General features: G+C 40.9%; 1 protein-coding gene across 1 annotated transcript; it reads right to left on the bottom strand.

Annotated features, from left to right (window-relative positions):
* Positions 1-246: 246 nt before the first annotated feature.
* On the bottom strand, positions 247-11,248 carry LOC108570969. Its single transcript, XM_017932910.1, has 14 exons — positions 11,102-11,248; positions 10,195-10,379; positions 9,926-10,124; positions 8,535-8,714; positions 8,329-8,459; positions 7,987-8,218; positions 5,736-5,918; positions 4,241-4,374; positions 3,963-4,176; positions 3,703-3,882; positions 2,112-2,344; positions 946-1,156; positions 703-873; positions 247-581 (listed from the first exon to the last, which is right to left on the bottom strand). The coding sequence occupies exons 1-14, from the start codon at positions 11,151-11,153 to the stop codon at positions 448-450; spliced, it is 2,439 nt and encodes an 812-aa protein (XP_017788399.1). The 5' UTR covers positions 11,154-11,248; the 3' UTR covers positions 247-447.
* Between the last annotated feature and the right edge of the window lie 2,750 nt (positions 11,249-13,998).

The raw sequence follows: 13,998 nt of genomic DNA, 5'->3' as shown, positions 1-13,998 counted from the left end.
AATTCCAATGGAATTTCATTCTGAAAACTATTTTAAATAAAAATGTTCAATTCCAATGGAATTCCATTCTGGAAACTCTTTTAAATAAAAATGTTCAATTCCAGTGAAATTTTAAATAAAAATGTTCAATTCCAATGGAATTTCATCCTGAAAAGTATTTTAAATAAAAATGTTCAATTCCAACGAAGTTACGTTTCTTCAAAATGAACGGTTTAAAACTACGACAACTTTCAGGATGACCTTCTTCGACCTCTTTAATATTTTTCCATCCCTCTACCATGATCTCGCTATTTCTTTCGTTAACAAAACCCTCCGTACACCCGTGTACACTTAAAAATTTGATTTTCGTAAGAGGTTCGTTCAAAGGATCGTCGTGCAACTTTTAAGAAAGTTAGGATTCGTTTATTCGTGTAACACGCAAAATTCACTAGTAATCGCGCAAGTTTACTAACTGATGTAATGCCTCCTTCTCCAGTACATAATTACATACACGATTATACCCAGAAGAATGGCACCGCCGATTATACCACCTACAATTGCCCCTACATCTGACTCCGTCGTCGCGGTATCGCAGTATTCCTCTGCGAAAAGAAAAACAAACGAAATATGTACATCGCACGAATTGTGTCGGGTGTGTCGAACCTACCGCGAAAACATTTCCGAACACGGTAACGTTTCGTACGATATAAACAGAAACTTCACCTGTCTTCGACGTGACGTTCTTCTTCGTGTTGAAAGGTATCAAAGAGACGTTTTTGATATGTATACCGACTTCCCCCGCGCTCAGTACGGTGTCAGCCGCGCATTTGTAGATGTTGTTCGAAGTCGCGGCGAACACAGAGATCTCCTTCGTGGTAGCTCTGCGTCTTTTCTCTGAATCGAGGTATCGTCGGGGTTACTTGGAGTGAAATTCGTAGGAAAAGAGGAAGCACGAACGAATTTTACCTGTCGCATTGGGGAACGTTTTCTCGTCCAACAAGATGTCCACGTCCATCGACTGAAGATAGGACTTGGATTTGTCCTCTTTGAAGGTGAACGTCACGTTGTTCTCCTCGTTTCCGTTCTCCGGTGTCCAGTGTAAAATCATCTTCGCAGTCGTGTCCTCGCATGTGCCGTTCGTTTTAGCTGTGTTCGGTACAGTAATGGTTTTCTCCGCCTAGAAACCAACATTAGGATGATATTCGCACGTTTAACAGGTTCATCGTCACCGGAGGGCTTCGAATGTTTAGAATAATTCGAACGAAATGAATATCGTCGATGAAAAATTTCGAACGTCACAGCTGACTGGACGTTATTTTCAATTTAAAAGAATGCAACAATAAAGCATAATACAATACTATGCTTGGAATAATGCAAGTTTTTCTTCTGGCCCCCTGAGCAAAACGTGTACGTTATGAAATTATTATTTCTTATTTTTATTGTTACTACTTTAGACTCGGAAAATTTAGTCATTTTAGGCGTTCGCCGTTCGAAGGAACATTACGAGAGTCACAACTCTCCTCTCTTTATATTGTAAATACGTTGATTATTTCATACTCGGAAGATTTAGACTCAGAAACGAGAGACGCCTGAAAGCTGGGTCAGAAGTGACCCGGCATTCGTCGTTCGAAGGTTACAGCGAACGATGAAATGTTAGTACTGCATTTGAGACTAGGAACAGCTAGTTGGTTTAAGCATTTAGATCGCTTTCGTAGCAGGAAAGATATTCAACAATGAGCCACTATTAAGAACGCATTTGTGGAATTTCTTACCAGTATGCAGATCTGTATAATAATAGACTAAGATTGTTTGCAATTCGTTGGCAAAAATATGTCGAATCTGCTAGAGTGTTAGTTTGGACTACGTTATCGAGGTCTAAAGTTTCATCAACGAATCCGCCGTTTCATATGCAACGACCTAATACGTAATCTAAGCTCAACTGTTTCCTCTATCTTTAGCGAAGAATCGTTGATTGAAAATTATCCAATGTGAAAAACCTTGATATCGCGATTTTACGCGTACGCGAAAAACAAAAAGGAAACATATTTTTCCTATCGATAATCTCGTCACCCGCTGTGTAAATCTGGCGTGGCAGTGAACGCGTTAAAACGAGTCCAAACGAACAACCTTACCTCTTTGGAATCGCTCTTCTTGTACGTTATCGACAGTTGAATCGTCATGTTCGCCAAAACGCAAGGTATGTGAGAATTTGGATCCGTCACGACGTAATTGTATTCCTTCACCGAAGGATCTGGCGTTGGAATGGTTACACCGCCGGGCGGTTGTGTCGTCAATTGGGTGGTCGATTGGGTCGTCGATTCGGTCGGCGGTTGTGTCGTCGTGTCCTGCGCGGCACAGTCATGCACTGAAACAATCGAACACACATCTCGTTCTACGATACAGAAAAGTATCCGGTGTTTGTCGTTGACAGTGGCGCGTTATCCCATGGGCAAAAGGGGCAATTGCCCGGGGCCTCCACCAACGAGGGGGGCTCCAAATCAATCTTTCGTAACTTCATCGCTGTATACATCGTTCAAAATAAGAGTAACCTCGTTTCGCGCATGGGACGTGCTTAAGGCAGGGCTAGAACGTCCAAACCGCCTACGTTTTTCTTCGTCTTACCCTCTGCTACGCTCTTTGTCTATGCGCAGAACTGACGAGAATCGGTCCGAGAGCGAGGTTACTCTTATTTTGAACGATGTATAGTAGGAATGTCGAAGATTAAAAATTGCGGTAATTATTTGCCAAAATTTTCGGCCATTTAAAAGTTGTTCAAAATATTGACGTTGTATACCGACATTATCTAATATTCTAAATCACGCTGTAGATTCTACCCCTTAACATATGACAACGTGGCAGAGATTCTGGCGAAGATGTGACAAAAATATGAGAAAAATAGTTGTATTAGTAAGAAAAATTAATAGTAATCCTAATTTTCGTTTAAATTTGTAGGACTGAGGATTGCTAAATGTAATTAATCTGTGACAGATTAGTTTTTCTTACCTGATACAGTAGTGAAACAGAAAATGGCTGACGCTTAGATGCATAGTCAGCAAAGAAATCATAGGTAAAGGGGTTAAGTATTAGTCTTCCAGTCTCATTTTGTAAATTTACTACTCATCCGCGAATCTCGACCTCATCATCTCGTCCTTTCCTGACTAACTCCGACCTACCCTCGGACCCTTACGAATCCTAATCCCCACTTCTCAAAATACGAGCACATATATTACACCTTCTTTCTCAAAAATCCAAGAATAGTTTCTTGACCGTTACGAACGCCGCTCCGTAAACTATAGAATAGTCCGCTATACATCGTTCAAAATAAGAGTAACCTCGTTTCGCGCATGGGACGTGCTTAAGGCAGGGCTAGAACGTCCAAACCGCCTACGTTTTTCTCCGTCTTACCCTCTGCTACGCTCCCTGTCTATGCGCAGAACGGACGAGAATCGGTCCGAGAGCGAGGTTACTTTTATTTCGAACGACGTATAGTAAGATTATTGTACCTTGTCAACGTGTCACCGTTCCGTGATACTTGTACGCTGTTACCTAATAAACAATCGGTATACGGAATGCAACATTGATCCCCCACCAAATTCCCCCCGAAGAAAAATGTCTGACTCCAACACTGTACACGGGGCCCCCGAAATTCAAATTTTCCCGGGGCCTCGTGAAGCTACAACGCGTCATCGATAGAAAATTCAAGATCGACCGTCTTAACCTCACCTTTCTTCGCGTTCATATCTAGATCTTTGTTGAACGCCACGAATAGAACATCGGTTAGGTTCATATCCATCGTATCAAGCTTTAACTCGTGAATTTTCCCTTCACATCGGTACAGTCCGGCGGACTTGTCCGCGGAAAATATAGCTGAACTCATGCCGCCTGTTACGGTTTTGTTTACACCTGAAATCGGTTCACGGTGCGTTAGTTAGAATCTTGGCGAGATTGAAGTCGCTCGGGGGTAGGAGTTTGCAAGCAGTTACCGACAGCACCCGGGAAATTCTCTTCGTCCAAAATAACGGTGGCTTCTACTCCGTAGACGAAGAAATCCGTCGCATTTTGAGCTATGTGCAATGTAATCTTACTGTTCGATGTCGCTTTCGAGGATGCGGCCCAGTCTAGATACAGAATGGGCCATTTGCTGTGGCAAACGCCACTCACGGTCGCATCAGACGGAACTGTTAGCAGTTTACTTCCCTGCGACGAGAGATATGACAATAGAGAAATGGAAGTACAACGATACCGATGCGTTAACCTGTACCTTCGAGTTTGCTGTTTCGTACGGTACAGCCATTGTAATCCTCATTTTCGCCAAGGTACAGAAAACCCCCGTTTCCTTGTCGTACAGCTTGTAGTTGAAGCTGTCTTCGGGGAAAAGGTATCGACAATCCGTCACTGAAACATACAACGATTGTCCCGTATCGATCGGCGATTCTCGATGCGATTACTATGCAGAGCTGAATAGAACGGTGGTATAAACTCTTCTCGCTTCGTTCTGTTTAGAGGTATTTATTGTAAAAAAAAAAAGTACGAGAACCCTCCAACTGAAGATTGGATTATGTGTTACGATTTTGTTGCAAAAGTGCAGTGATGGTCGAAGCACATCTAGAGGCTATTTAAGCGACTATTGTAAACAAATAAGCAGTGTTCGTGATTACCCCGCGACATTTAGGACATCACGAACGGCAACGGTTTGGTTTTCCTATTAAAAATTGGCTGTATTTTTAAATTTTGTTAAAGTTCATTATAAAACTATACAGGGCGGACCACGAAGCGTGATCAGCTTAGATTATTCTGCTGTTAGCGGCTCGATCGGAAGTTCTTTTAGCTAAATTAACATAGTTCAAGGAGAGCTCTAAGATGATTGTACCAAATTTTTTGTCAACCCTTTTTCTCCACAGTTATCAAGGTCACCTTCAGTTTTTTATAGATAAACCTACAATTTTTTTACACCCATCTTTTAGGAGATACCGAGACGAATTCGGCAAGCACCATAAAAAGTATCTCGTCTTCGTCTAAACCAAAGAAAGATTAAAATAATATCGTTTACCTTAATTGAATCGATGCTCAAAATGGTGTCCACTAGCAGCAATACACTCATGTAAACGGTTAAGAAATGACTGCTACGATCTTTCTATGACGTTTCTCTCGCGTATCTTCCGGCATTGTTGGAGGTTCTTTATAAACTTTTTCCTTCAATGCACCCCATAAAAAGAAATGCTTAACCACCAATGCAGACGTTATAGAAAGAACTAAGCAGTCCTAACCCCTTAAGTAGCCCTATTTTTCCATCCCCGATTCGTTCTCCGTATCGTCGTCCCCACGTCACATTTCGCCAGTTTCAACAAAGTTTCTTCTTCTTTCAATAAAGATTTAAGCGTTACCCCGATACCTGCCTTCAGCTTCGAGAAATTCAGGCCAAAAACCGGGGCATCGCATCGCTGTAACGCTCCCGAAACCGACGTCCTGAGACGTCCAAGGATAGACGAAAGTTTGGGAATTTTTTCCCGTAGATAACTATCGCGCGAAAAGTTTCAATTCTCCCCAGAGGATCGGAAAATGTAACATTCGACTGTTTCGATCTACCAGGGATCCACGAAACATCGGGTAACGCTGTCGCTTTGAACTTTCATCTCTCTTTGTCTTTACGGTTGCGTTAAAGAAGATTCTCCTGTCGCACTTACGACCAATCAGACCCGTGTATTCTATCCAGCTCTGCACAGTAATGTACTCGGCAAGCTATTAAAGCGTGTTACCTCTTTTCGACGCGAGCTCCTTTTCCGCGTCGAACGCGATCAAGAGGACGTCGCTTATGGAAATCTTGACGCCGTCGATCGTCAGCTCGGCAGCTTTCTCGCAACTGTAAAATCCGTTTTCCGCGGATGCGAGGAACAGTTGATGGTCCAGCAACGTATTCACCGTCACTCGCTTACCTACATCTGACATTTTCATGGCGTTACGACGGAAGGATCGGCGAATCTCGTTCGAAATCTGTCGTTCGCAGCGATGCGGTAACATGTATAGTCGGTGGAAGAAATATAGCGAGTTCGTGAAATCGGTTAGGAGTGAATGTGAACATGGTTCGAGTGTTCCAACACGGGGATATTGACAGAAATACGAGAACGAGAGTAATTCTCGTGAAAGAAATTCCGATTCTCGTACTGAATATACAAACATTCACTCCCACTAATATTCGGACACTCTTTAACCCTTATGTGAATAACCGGGTACCCTTTTGCATAATTCTCACTTAAAATGTTTGACCTTCCTCAAGTTTGCCTCAAGTTTGGAATTTTCTTATCAGAAAGCTACTAAAATTGGACGATAAAGTAGACGACAGTTCTGGTTATTGACATAACGGTTAAAACAGTATAACTTTTTTCTAATTGGAACTAACGACTTCAGTTTCTTTGAGAAGTTAGGATGATTAGTATACAGTGGGGCCCCGGACTTACGTACTAATTGGTTCCAGAGTGGGCGACGTAAGTCGAAAAAGACGTAAGTCGGGGTACATATGTATGTATGCAAACATATACATATATACACGTATTTATCAGATTAGGGGTTGCATTTTCTTTGAATTTTATAGAAATGATAGAAGGGATCACATTTAAAGTTTCGTATTCTTTGCTCGAGTAACTTCCAGACTGATTCAGTAAGAACTAAACACGTGGAGCGTGAAATATCGGTTAAAAACAATTGACTATCGAATTGTGTAGAAACGACGTAACTTGGGACCCCATTGTACTAGATGACGCGTGCAAGAAAAAAAAAAAAATTGCTCGTGTAGTTTACGAATGTATTAGGCTGTTGCATACGAAATGGCGGATTCATTAACTACCCAAAACTAATTCAAAACTAAACTTTATTTATCAAAACAAATTCTAGCAGATTCGACACATTTTTGCCAACGAATTACAAATGATTTTAGTCTATTATTATTCAAATCTGAATATTGGTAAGAAATTCCAGAAATGCATTCTTAATAGTGGCTCATTGTTGAATATCTTTCCTGTTACAAAATCTGTTCCTATCTCAAATGCAGTATGTATTAACATTTCATAGTGCCTCTACTGCACAATGTCCCAGTTTAAATTCGTAAAAGGAAATCACCCAAATCTGTTCAGAATCCATTTTATACTTTTAATGAAACAGTAGACTATAGGCTTCACTTTTTCATATGACAATCGCCATGATTCTAATTTACAAAAACAAAACGGGATCCGCCAGCATGCGAACACCGCCATTTCGTATGCAACGACCTAATATCTATGTACCCATAAAATGATAACGTTGTATTGTTAACAGTTCTCCAAAAAAAAAAAGATGCAGAAAAATCGTTCGATTTCACTGCTGTTACACGAGAAGCCCGCCTTAAATCTTCCATTGAATTTACCACGTCGCTATATCCCTTCCACCGACTGCAGTAATGTCTCTACAAGTGTCAGCCAGTTTGGATTCTACAAGTGTCAGTATAGATGGTCCTACGCCTAGGTCTGCGTCATTGTTGCGCCTATGTTATCTCGCTTGCAGTCAGTGAAGCGTGTAACGCTACACCACCGTTTAATTTTACTTTCTTTCATCTGAAATTTTTTTTAACATGTTGCTGAGATTTTTCTGATGAGAATGAGATCAAACACGATATAATTTGAACAACATTTACTTATTAATACTTATTGAGTAATTAATTTAATGTCGGCCTACCTCCACGTAAAAAAAAATGTAGGTCCGATTCTACAAGTGTCAGTCAAATGTAGGGCCGATTCTACAAGTGTCAGTCAAATGTACGGGATAAAAAAACGTAAAATTAAAAAAGTTGGTATTTAAATCGCTTGGCTGCCTCGACTCACGTTTCATCCTTATCTTTTATTCGCTGTCCTTGTCTACGTTAGGCAGACTACAAAGGCGGGCGCGAGGCTCGAAAACGTAGTCCCTGACTCTACAAGTGTCAGGTTTAGGTTCCTTGCGGACTGACACTTATGGAGACATTACTGTATACACGCGTACCTGTAGCATTCGGGAAGTTCTTCTCGTCCATGTAAATACTGGCCACCATGGTGGACATGAAACTATTCACTTTGTTCTTGGCAAAAACAAAAGAAACATAATTTTCTTTCTCGTTCTCGGCTAACGGTTTGCTCGACGATTCTGTCCAAGCTAACTTCATCTGCGACAATACCGAATCGCAGTTTCCGCTGACGTCCACTTTACTCGGAACAGTTATTTTCCCATGTGCATCCTACAAAAAGAAAAAAAGAAGAAATATTATCACTGACATCGATGTGAATCCACCGACAAATCGATTCTTCGAAAAGCACATCGTGTTTCGTGTAAAATAAAAGTTATCACCTTGGAATCTTTCGTTTTGTACGGTATATCGAAAGTAATAGACATATTCGCCATTGTACAAATACCATTCGTCTTTGACACGTAGTGAAAAGTTTTAGCCCCGTCCTCTGCCTTGCTGTCGCACTGCTTTGCTACGAATGTAAAGAGACACTCGTCAGACTACGTACAATTTTCCATCGTTTCTTCCAACCGTCGCGCAGTTTTACCTTCTCGTTTGGATATATCGTCTTCGGTATTGAACGCGATTAAGGAAACGTTTGCGAAAGTTACATTCGCTGTATTAGTCTTTATAGTTCTCCCCTCGTTGCATTTGTGAAGTCCGTTCTTCACGGGTGTAACGAACAAACGGAGAGCATCGATCGATGCTTCCTTCAAGCTGGAGTTACCTACGTCGAAGATTATGCAGAACGTGTTTATTGAACGTGATCGAACGGAAGATAGAACGTTTGGAATAATCGTGAACTATTAGGTGTACAAATGAATTCGTGGCCCTTGCGATTAATCAGCTGTAACTTTGCTTCGAATCGAATCTTTCTTCCCGCTGTGTTAGAGTTCTGAAGTTGCTTCTATTAGCGAAACAAAGCACTATCGGACTCGATGTGACTAATGACATAACCTAAGAAACAGCGGGGAACACTATGTCGTCGGATAAACAGCGTATTAGACACTGCATCCTTTTTGCATTTCAACTTAAAAAAAGTGCTCTTGAAGCGAAAGGTGTTTGGGAATGGGAAATTCTGCCCCGTGCGGCTTATCCATCAGCACGATTTAACCGATTCAAAATTCAAAACATACGAAGATGTCAATAATAGCATTGCTGATTTTCTACGTTCTAAACCGCCGTCATTTTTTCCAAAGGGAATTCGCCAACTGCCCGAGAAATTGAATAAATGTATAGCAAGTGATGGAGATTATTTCCAACACCGAACTGTACTTTGGCCTTTTTTAAATAAATAACAAATCCACGAATTAATTTGTACACCTAATAGATGCACAGGGTCCCTTAAGAATTAGTCTATTTTTGATTTCTAACGTCACTTCTGCACTCTGTCCAATTTAAGAATAACCTCGTTCTCGGACCGATTCTCGTCCGTTCTGCTCATAGACAGGGAGCGTAGCAGAGGGTAAGACGGAGAAAAACGTAGGCGGTTTGGACGTTCTAGCCCTACCTTAGGCACGTCCGGAAGCGAGGTTATTCTTAAATTGGACAGAGTGCAGAAGTGACGTTAGAAATCAAAAATAGACTAATTCTTAAGGGACCCTGATTATCGAAGCTCGAGAGTTAAACACGGAGAACGATGGCGATTTTTCTTAAGAAATTGCAATTTTTTCCAAATTTCTTGCACACGTCGTCTACTATACCGATCCTTCTAACTTCTCGAAAAAGCTCAAGTCGTTAGGTTCAATTTGTAAGAAGTTATACCGTTCTAAACCGATAGTATCGATATCAATTTCACACGAATAGAAGCACACGTGTAGAAAATAAACTCGGAAAGTTAGAAACGATCATATCTACAATACTCGTCAGCATCGAACCGTCAAATTTTTACCTAGTGTTCAAAATCGTGAGACTAATTTTCGCTGCACCCTGTATTACCTGCACCTTTGTCCAGTACAACGTCGAAGGCGACGGAGAAAATGGAGAAATCGGTGTGATCGTTGATGAACGTGAATTTAATCATGTTGTTCCTATCGGCTGCCCCCTTCCAACTCAATTTCAACTCAGATATCACAGACGAACAAGTACCGTCTACGGTAGCATTTTTTGGAACCTTCAACACCGTGTTGTTTTCACCCTGTTGGAAAGAATTTCGACGATTCGTACCGATTTAGATTCAACGAACAATTAATCTTTCTAGATCTCACCTTAACTGGTATCGATATGTCGATATCCATATTCGCCAATATGCAGTACTTGCTTTTTTTCATAAGGCGGTACGTGAAGTTTCCTGTGCTTTCTTCCTTAACATCGTCCATCAACGCTGGCCAGACGTTACTCCCTTCAGCCGATTTCTTCGCCGATTCATCGTCGTTCACGTTCAGACACCAGGCTGAAATTTTTCCGTCGCGACACGCGTTAAAAGTGAAAACCGATCACCAACGAAATCGAAACGCGACGTTACAATGGGAAAAAGTCTCGACGTTAACACGAATTTGCACCGCCAAGTCGGTTCTTTTCATTTTCTTTCTCACTTTCCTCGCGAAGGATCGAGAAGGAATTTCCGGTAACAAGGGACAATTGCGATTTTTCACGAATTTACTCCGCCAAGTCGGTTCTCTTCTCTTCTCACTCTCCTCGCGAAGGATCGAGAAGGAATTTTCGGTAACAAGGGACAATTGCGATTTTTCACGAATTTTGCTTCGCCAAGTCGGTTCTCTTCTCTTCTCACTCTCCTCGCGAAGGATCGAGAAGGGATTTCCGGTAACAAGGGACAATTGCGATTTTTCACGAATTTTGCTCCGCCAAGTCGGTTCTCTTCTCTTCTCACTCTCCTCGCAAAGGATCGAGAAGGAATTTCCGGTAACAAGGAACAATTGCGATTTTTCACGAATTTTGCTCCGCCAAGTCGGTTCTCTTCTCTTCTCACTCTCCTCGCGAAGGATCGAGAAGGAATTTTCGGTAACAAGGGACAATTGCGATTTTTCACGAATTTTGCTTCGCCAAGTCGGTTCTCTTCTCTTCTCACTCTCCTCGCGAAGGATCGAGAAGGGATTTCCGGTAACAAGGGACAATTGCGATTTTTCACGAATTTTCACCATTATTTTCACTCACCGGCAACGATGAAAACGGACAGGAGGAAAAGTTGCAGGTAACACCGATTCATCTCTCTGGCACGATAACCTCGACACTTGGTGCAACTCCAATTGCGCGTGATTTGTTCACGGTAACTCGAGATCTTTCGCCGATGTCGATTGTCCAGGGTTTTCACGTGAAAAAAATATCGCAAATAAGGAAAACTTTACGTGGTAGTCTATATAAAGGAACGAGATTATGTTATCTCTATTTCTAACCGTATGTCTATATTATCGCTTGATTCACGATACGACGAGATAATACGAGGTGTTTTTTTCTTTTTTGTTGTACTTCACACTTCGCTCGATAGTATACCTGTACAATTGATCGCCTGGTGCAGGTGAATATCGATATATTTAGGATTGCACTTTACAACAGTCGTTCATTGGAAGGAATTATAATTTTCATTTAACTAACGCGACTTGTTCGTTCAAATTTTCCCGAGTGTTTTCCTTGCTTTGATACCGCGATCGATACTGCGACAGAAGTTACCTATCCCTTGTTGTATAGTTGCTGGAAGCGATACAGCGTGGCCGTAAATTAAAGCGGCGACACCGATTCTGGTCCGACCGTCATTTTTCAAATCGACATCTAACATTTCTGCAATCTTTCGTTTAAGATGTGTACCGTGTTAAAAGTCTCCTTCGCCTCGTATATTTAACCCCTCAACGCTCGTACTTTTACAACTCGACGCGACGAAGCTGGTCAATTTTAGTTTTCTTTCAATTAACCCTTTGAGAACGATAGTACTCGTTCACGAAACACTAAAAACGCAACCAATAACTCACGTATTTTTAAGCAATAGAAATAGTTGGCTTTGCCATAAACTCGAATACTTATATTTGAGAGAAATAAAATTTGGAAATTATTTAACTTAAAAAAAATTGGAATAGTAGTCCTCCGTTCGCAAAAGGGTTAATTTCTAGGCGTTTCGGAATTTTCTGGTTATTTGTGATACCGTAACTTATGCTTCTAAAATTAAGGAAAATAATTGAACAAAATTGCGTTTAATTTACTTTCAATTGCATTAATCCCCGTATTGCTCGAAATTAACCAACAAACGTCAACGATCAAGGCGCGGAGAAGTCTTTCGGAAGTATAGTTGGTGGAAGAAATATAGCGAGATCGTAACACCTATTTAAATTCGAACGTGACATTTTTCGTTCCTCGATTAGAACTGAGTCAACGTTAAGACATACTTTATGCTTCTTCGACTAAGATTTCCGATTCTTTATCTCCTCAGTTTCTTCGTCTGTCCTTCGATTCACTTCCTACGCTCGAACGTGTCAATTTGAACGCCCGATCGACTTTACGACCTCGCTATATTTCTTCCATCGACTATACATCTCTCGAGCTGACATCGAGCGAGGCTCGAGCTCTTTATCTCCTTCGAACTGCTGTTTCGGCGCTAGGATTACGCGTACTTCGACGCCTGATTGATTTCACTATCTCGCCGTATCGCTTCCGTCGACTATACCTCGCTCGCTGCACGGCACAGAAATCAATAAATGTTAACGTTCGACGGCCAGCCTCTTCTTGGCCTTCCGTTTCGAGGAAACCTAACAGATAATTTCTATCTACTTCTCCGCTTCCGAAGCGTACGAGATTAGATTTTGAAACAACGCCCATGATTCGTATCTGTGTTACGTTAAAAAATATGAGCTACCTTAACTCACTGATTGTATCGCAACAACTGACGCGAGTAACCGCGTTCTGACAAAAGAGTGTAATTATTCAAAGTTCATTGAACATCGTTGGAAATCTACAACGATGTTAGATCGAGGAACGATTCTTTTGCAGCATTTCTGAGCTATCGATTAGAAGTGACACTCGCGTCATCCTGTTTTTTTGTTTTGTGCTGCAAACGACACGAGTGTGCAGCGATTGCAAAGGAAAGCGTGGAAATTCTGGGATCGAGGTGTGGAATTCGGCAAAATTATTTACTCGCTTAGTATGTTTCATTTTAAAAATAAGTGTAAATGAATTAATTTCGAATCATTTGCGAAGAGTAGGAAGAGTCAGATATTTGACACTGCGTTAGGTAAACCTACAAACCTGGCATTTTTCTTCCTCTTTCAAGATAAGCGAGAAAAGTGAAAAAAATCCTTTATCCGACGATGAGTACATTGTTTACTATAGCTGTGAGGGACACTGAATCCCATAGATCAACGTTCAGGAACTCCTAGAGCAAGGTGAAACATTCGTTGGAGTAGTGGCAATGGAGTATTCGTAGCGGTAGCGAAATTCGACTGTTCGGTCATACCGAAGTATGAAATTATCGCTGCCACAACGAATATTTTCACCATGACCTGTGCAATTCGGTGTATCTCTTTATTACATCGTTGTTACGTCGCGAATTTTTATAATTTGGAAATTCGCGGACAGTCTGTAGAATAGAGGAGAGGGCTTCGTGGATTTAGCACCAGAGAAAAGTAGCTCGAAGGTGCTAAGGATTTAGTTCTAGATGATAAATTCATTTGAATTTCATTGGCTGAACTTCAAATTCGATTAATTTGAATTTGGTTGGTCGAATTCAAATGGTGCTTACTTTAATGCCATTGGCTGATATCAAATTTTCAATGGTTCGAATTTCATTGGTTTAACTTCAAATTCGAATAATTTGAATTTCATTGGCTGAATTTCAAATTCGATTAATTTGAATTTGGTTGGTCGAATTGAAATGGTGCTTACTTTAATTGCATTGGCTGATATCAAATTTTATGTAGTTTGAATTTCATTGGTTTAACTTCAAATTCGAATAATTCGAATTCTATTGACTGAATTTCAAAATCGAATAATTTGAATTTCATTGGCTGAATTTCAAATTCGATTAATTTGAATTTGGTTGATCGAATTGAAATGGTGCTTACTTTAAT

Source organism: Habropoda laboriosa, unplaced genomic scaffold, assembly GCF_001263275.1.
Source record: "Habropoda laboriosa isolate 0110345459 unplaced genomic scaffold, ASM126327v1 scaffold88, whole genome shotgun sequence".
Classification (NCBI taxonomy): domain Eukaryota; kingdom Metazoa; phylum Arthropoda; class Insecta; order Hymenoptera; family Apidae; genus Habropoda; species Habropoda laboriosa.
This window is presented reverse-complemented; position numbering and strand designations above follow the sequence as displayed.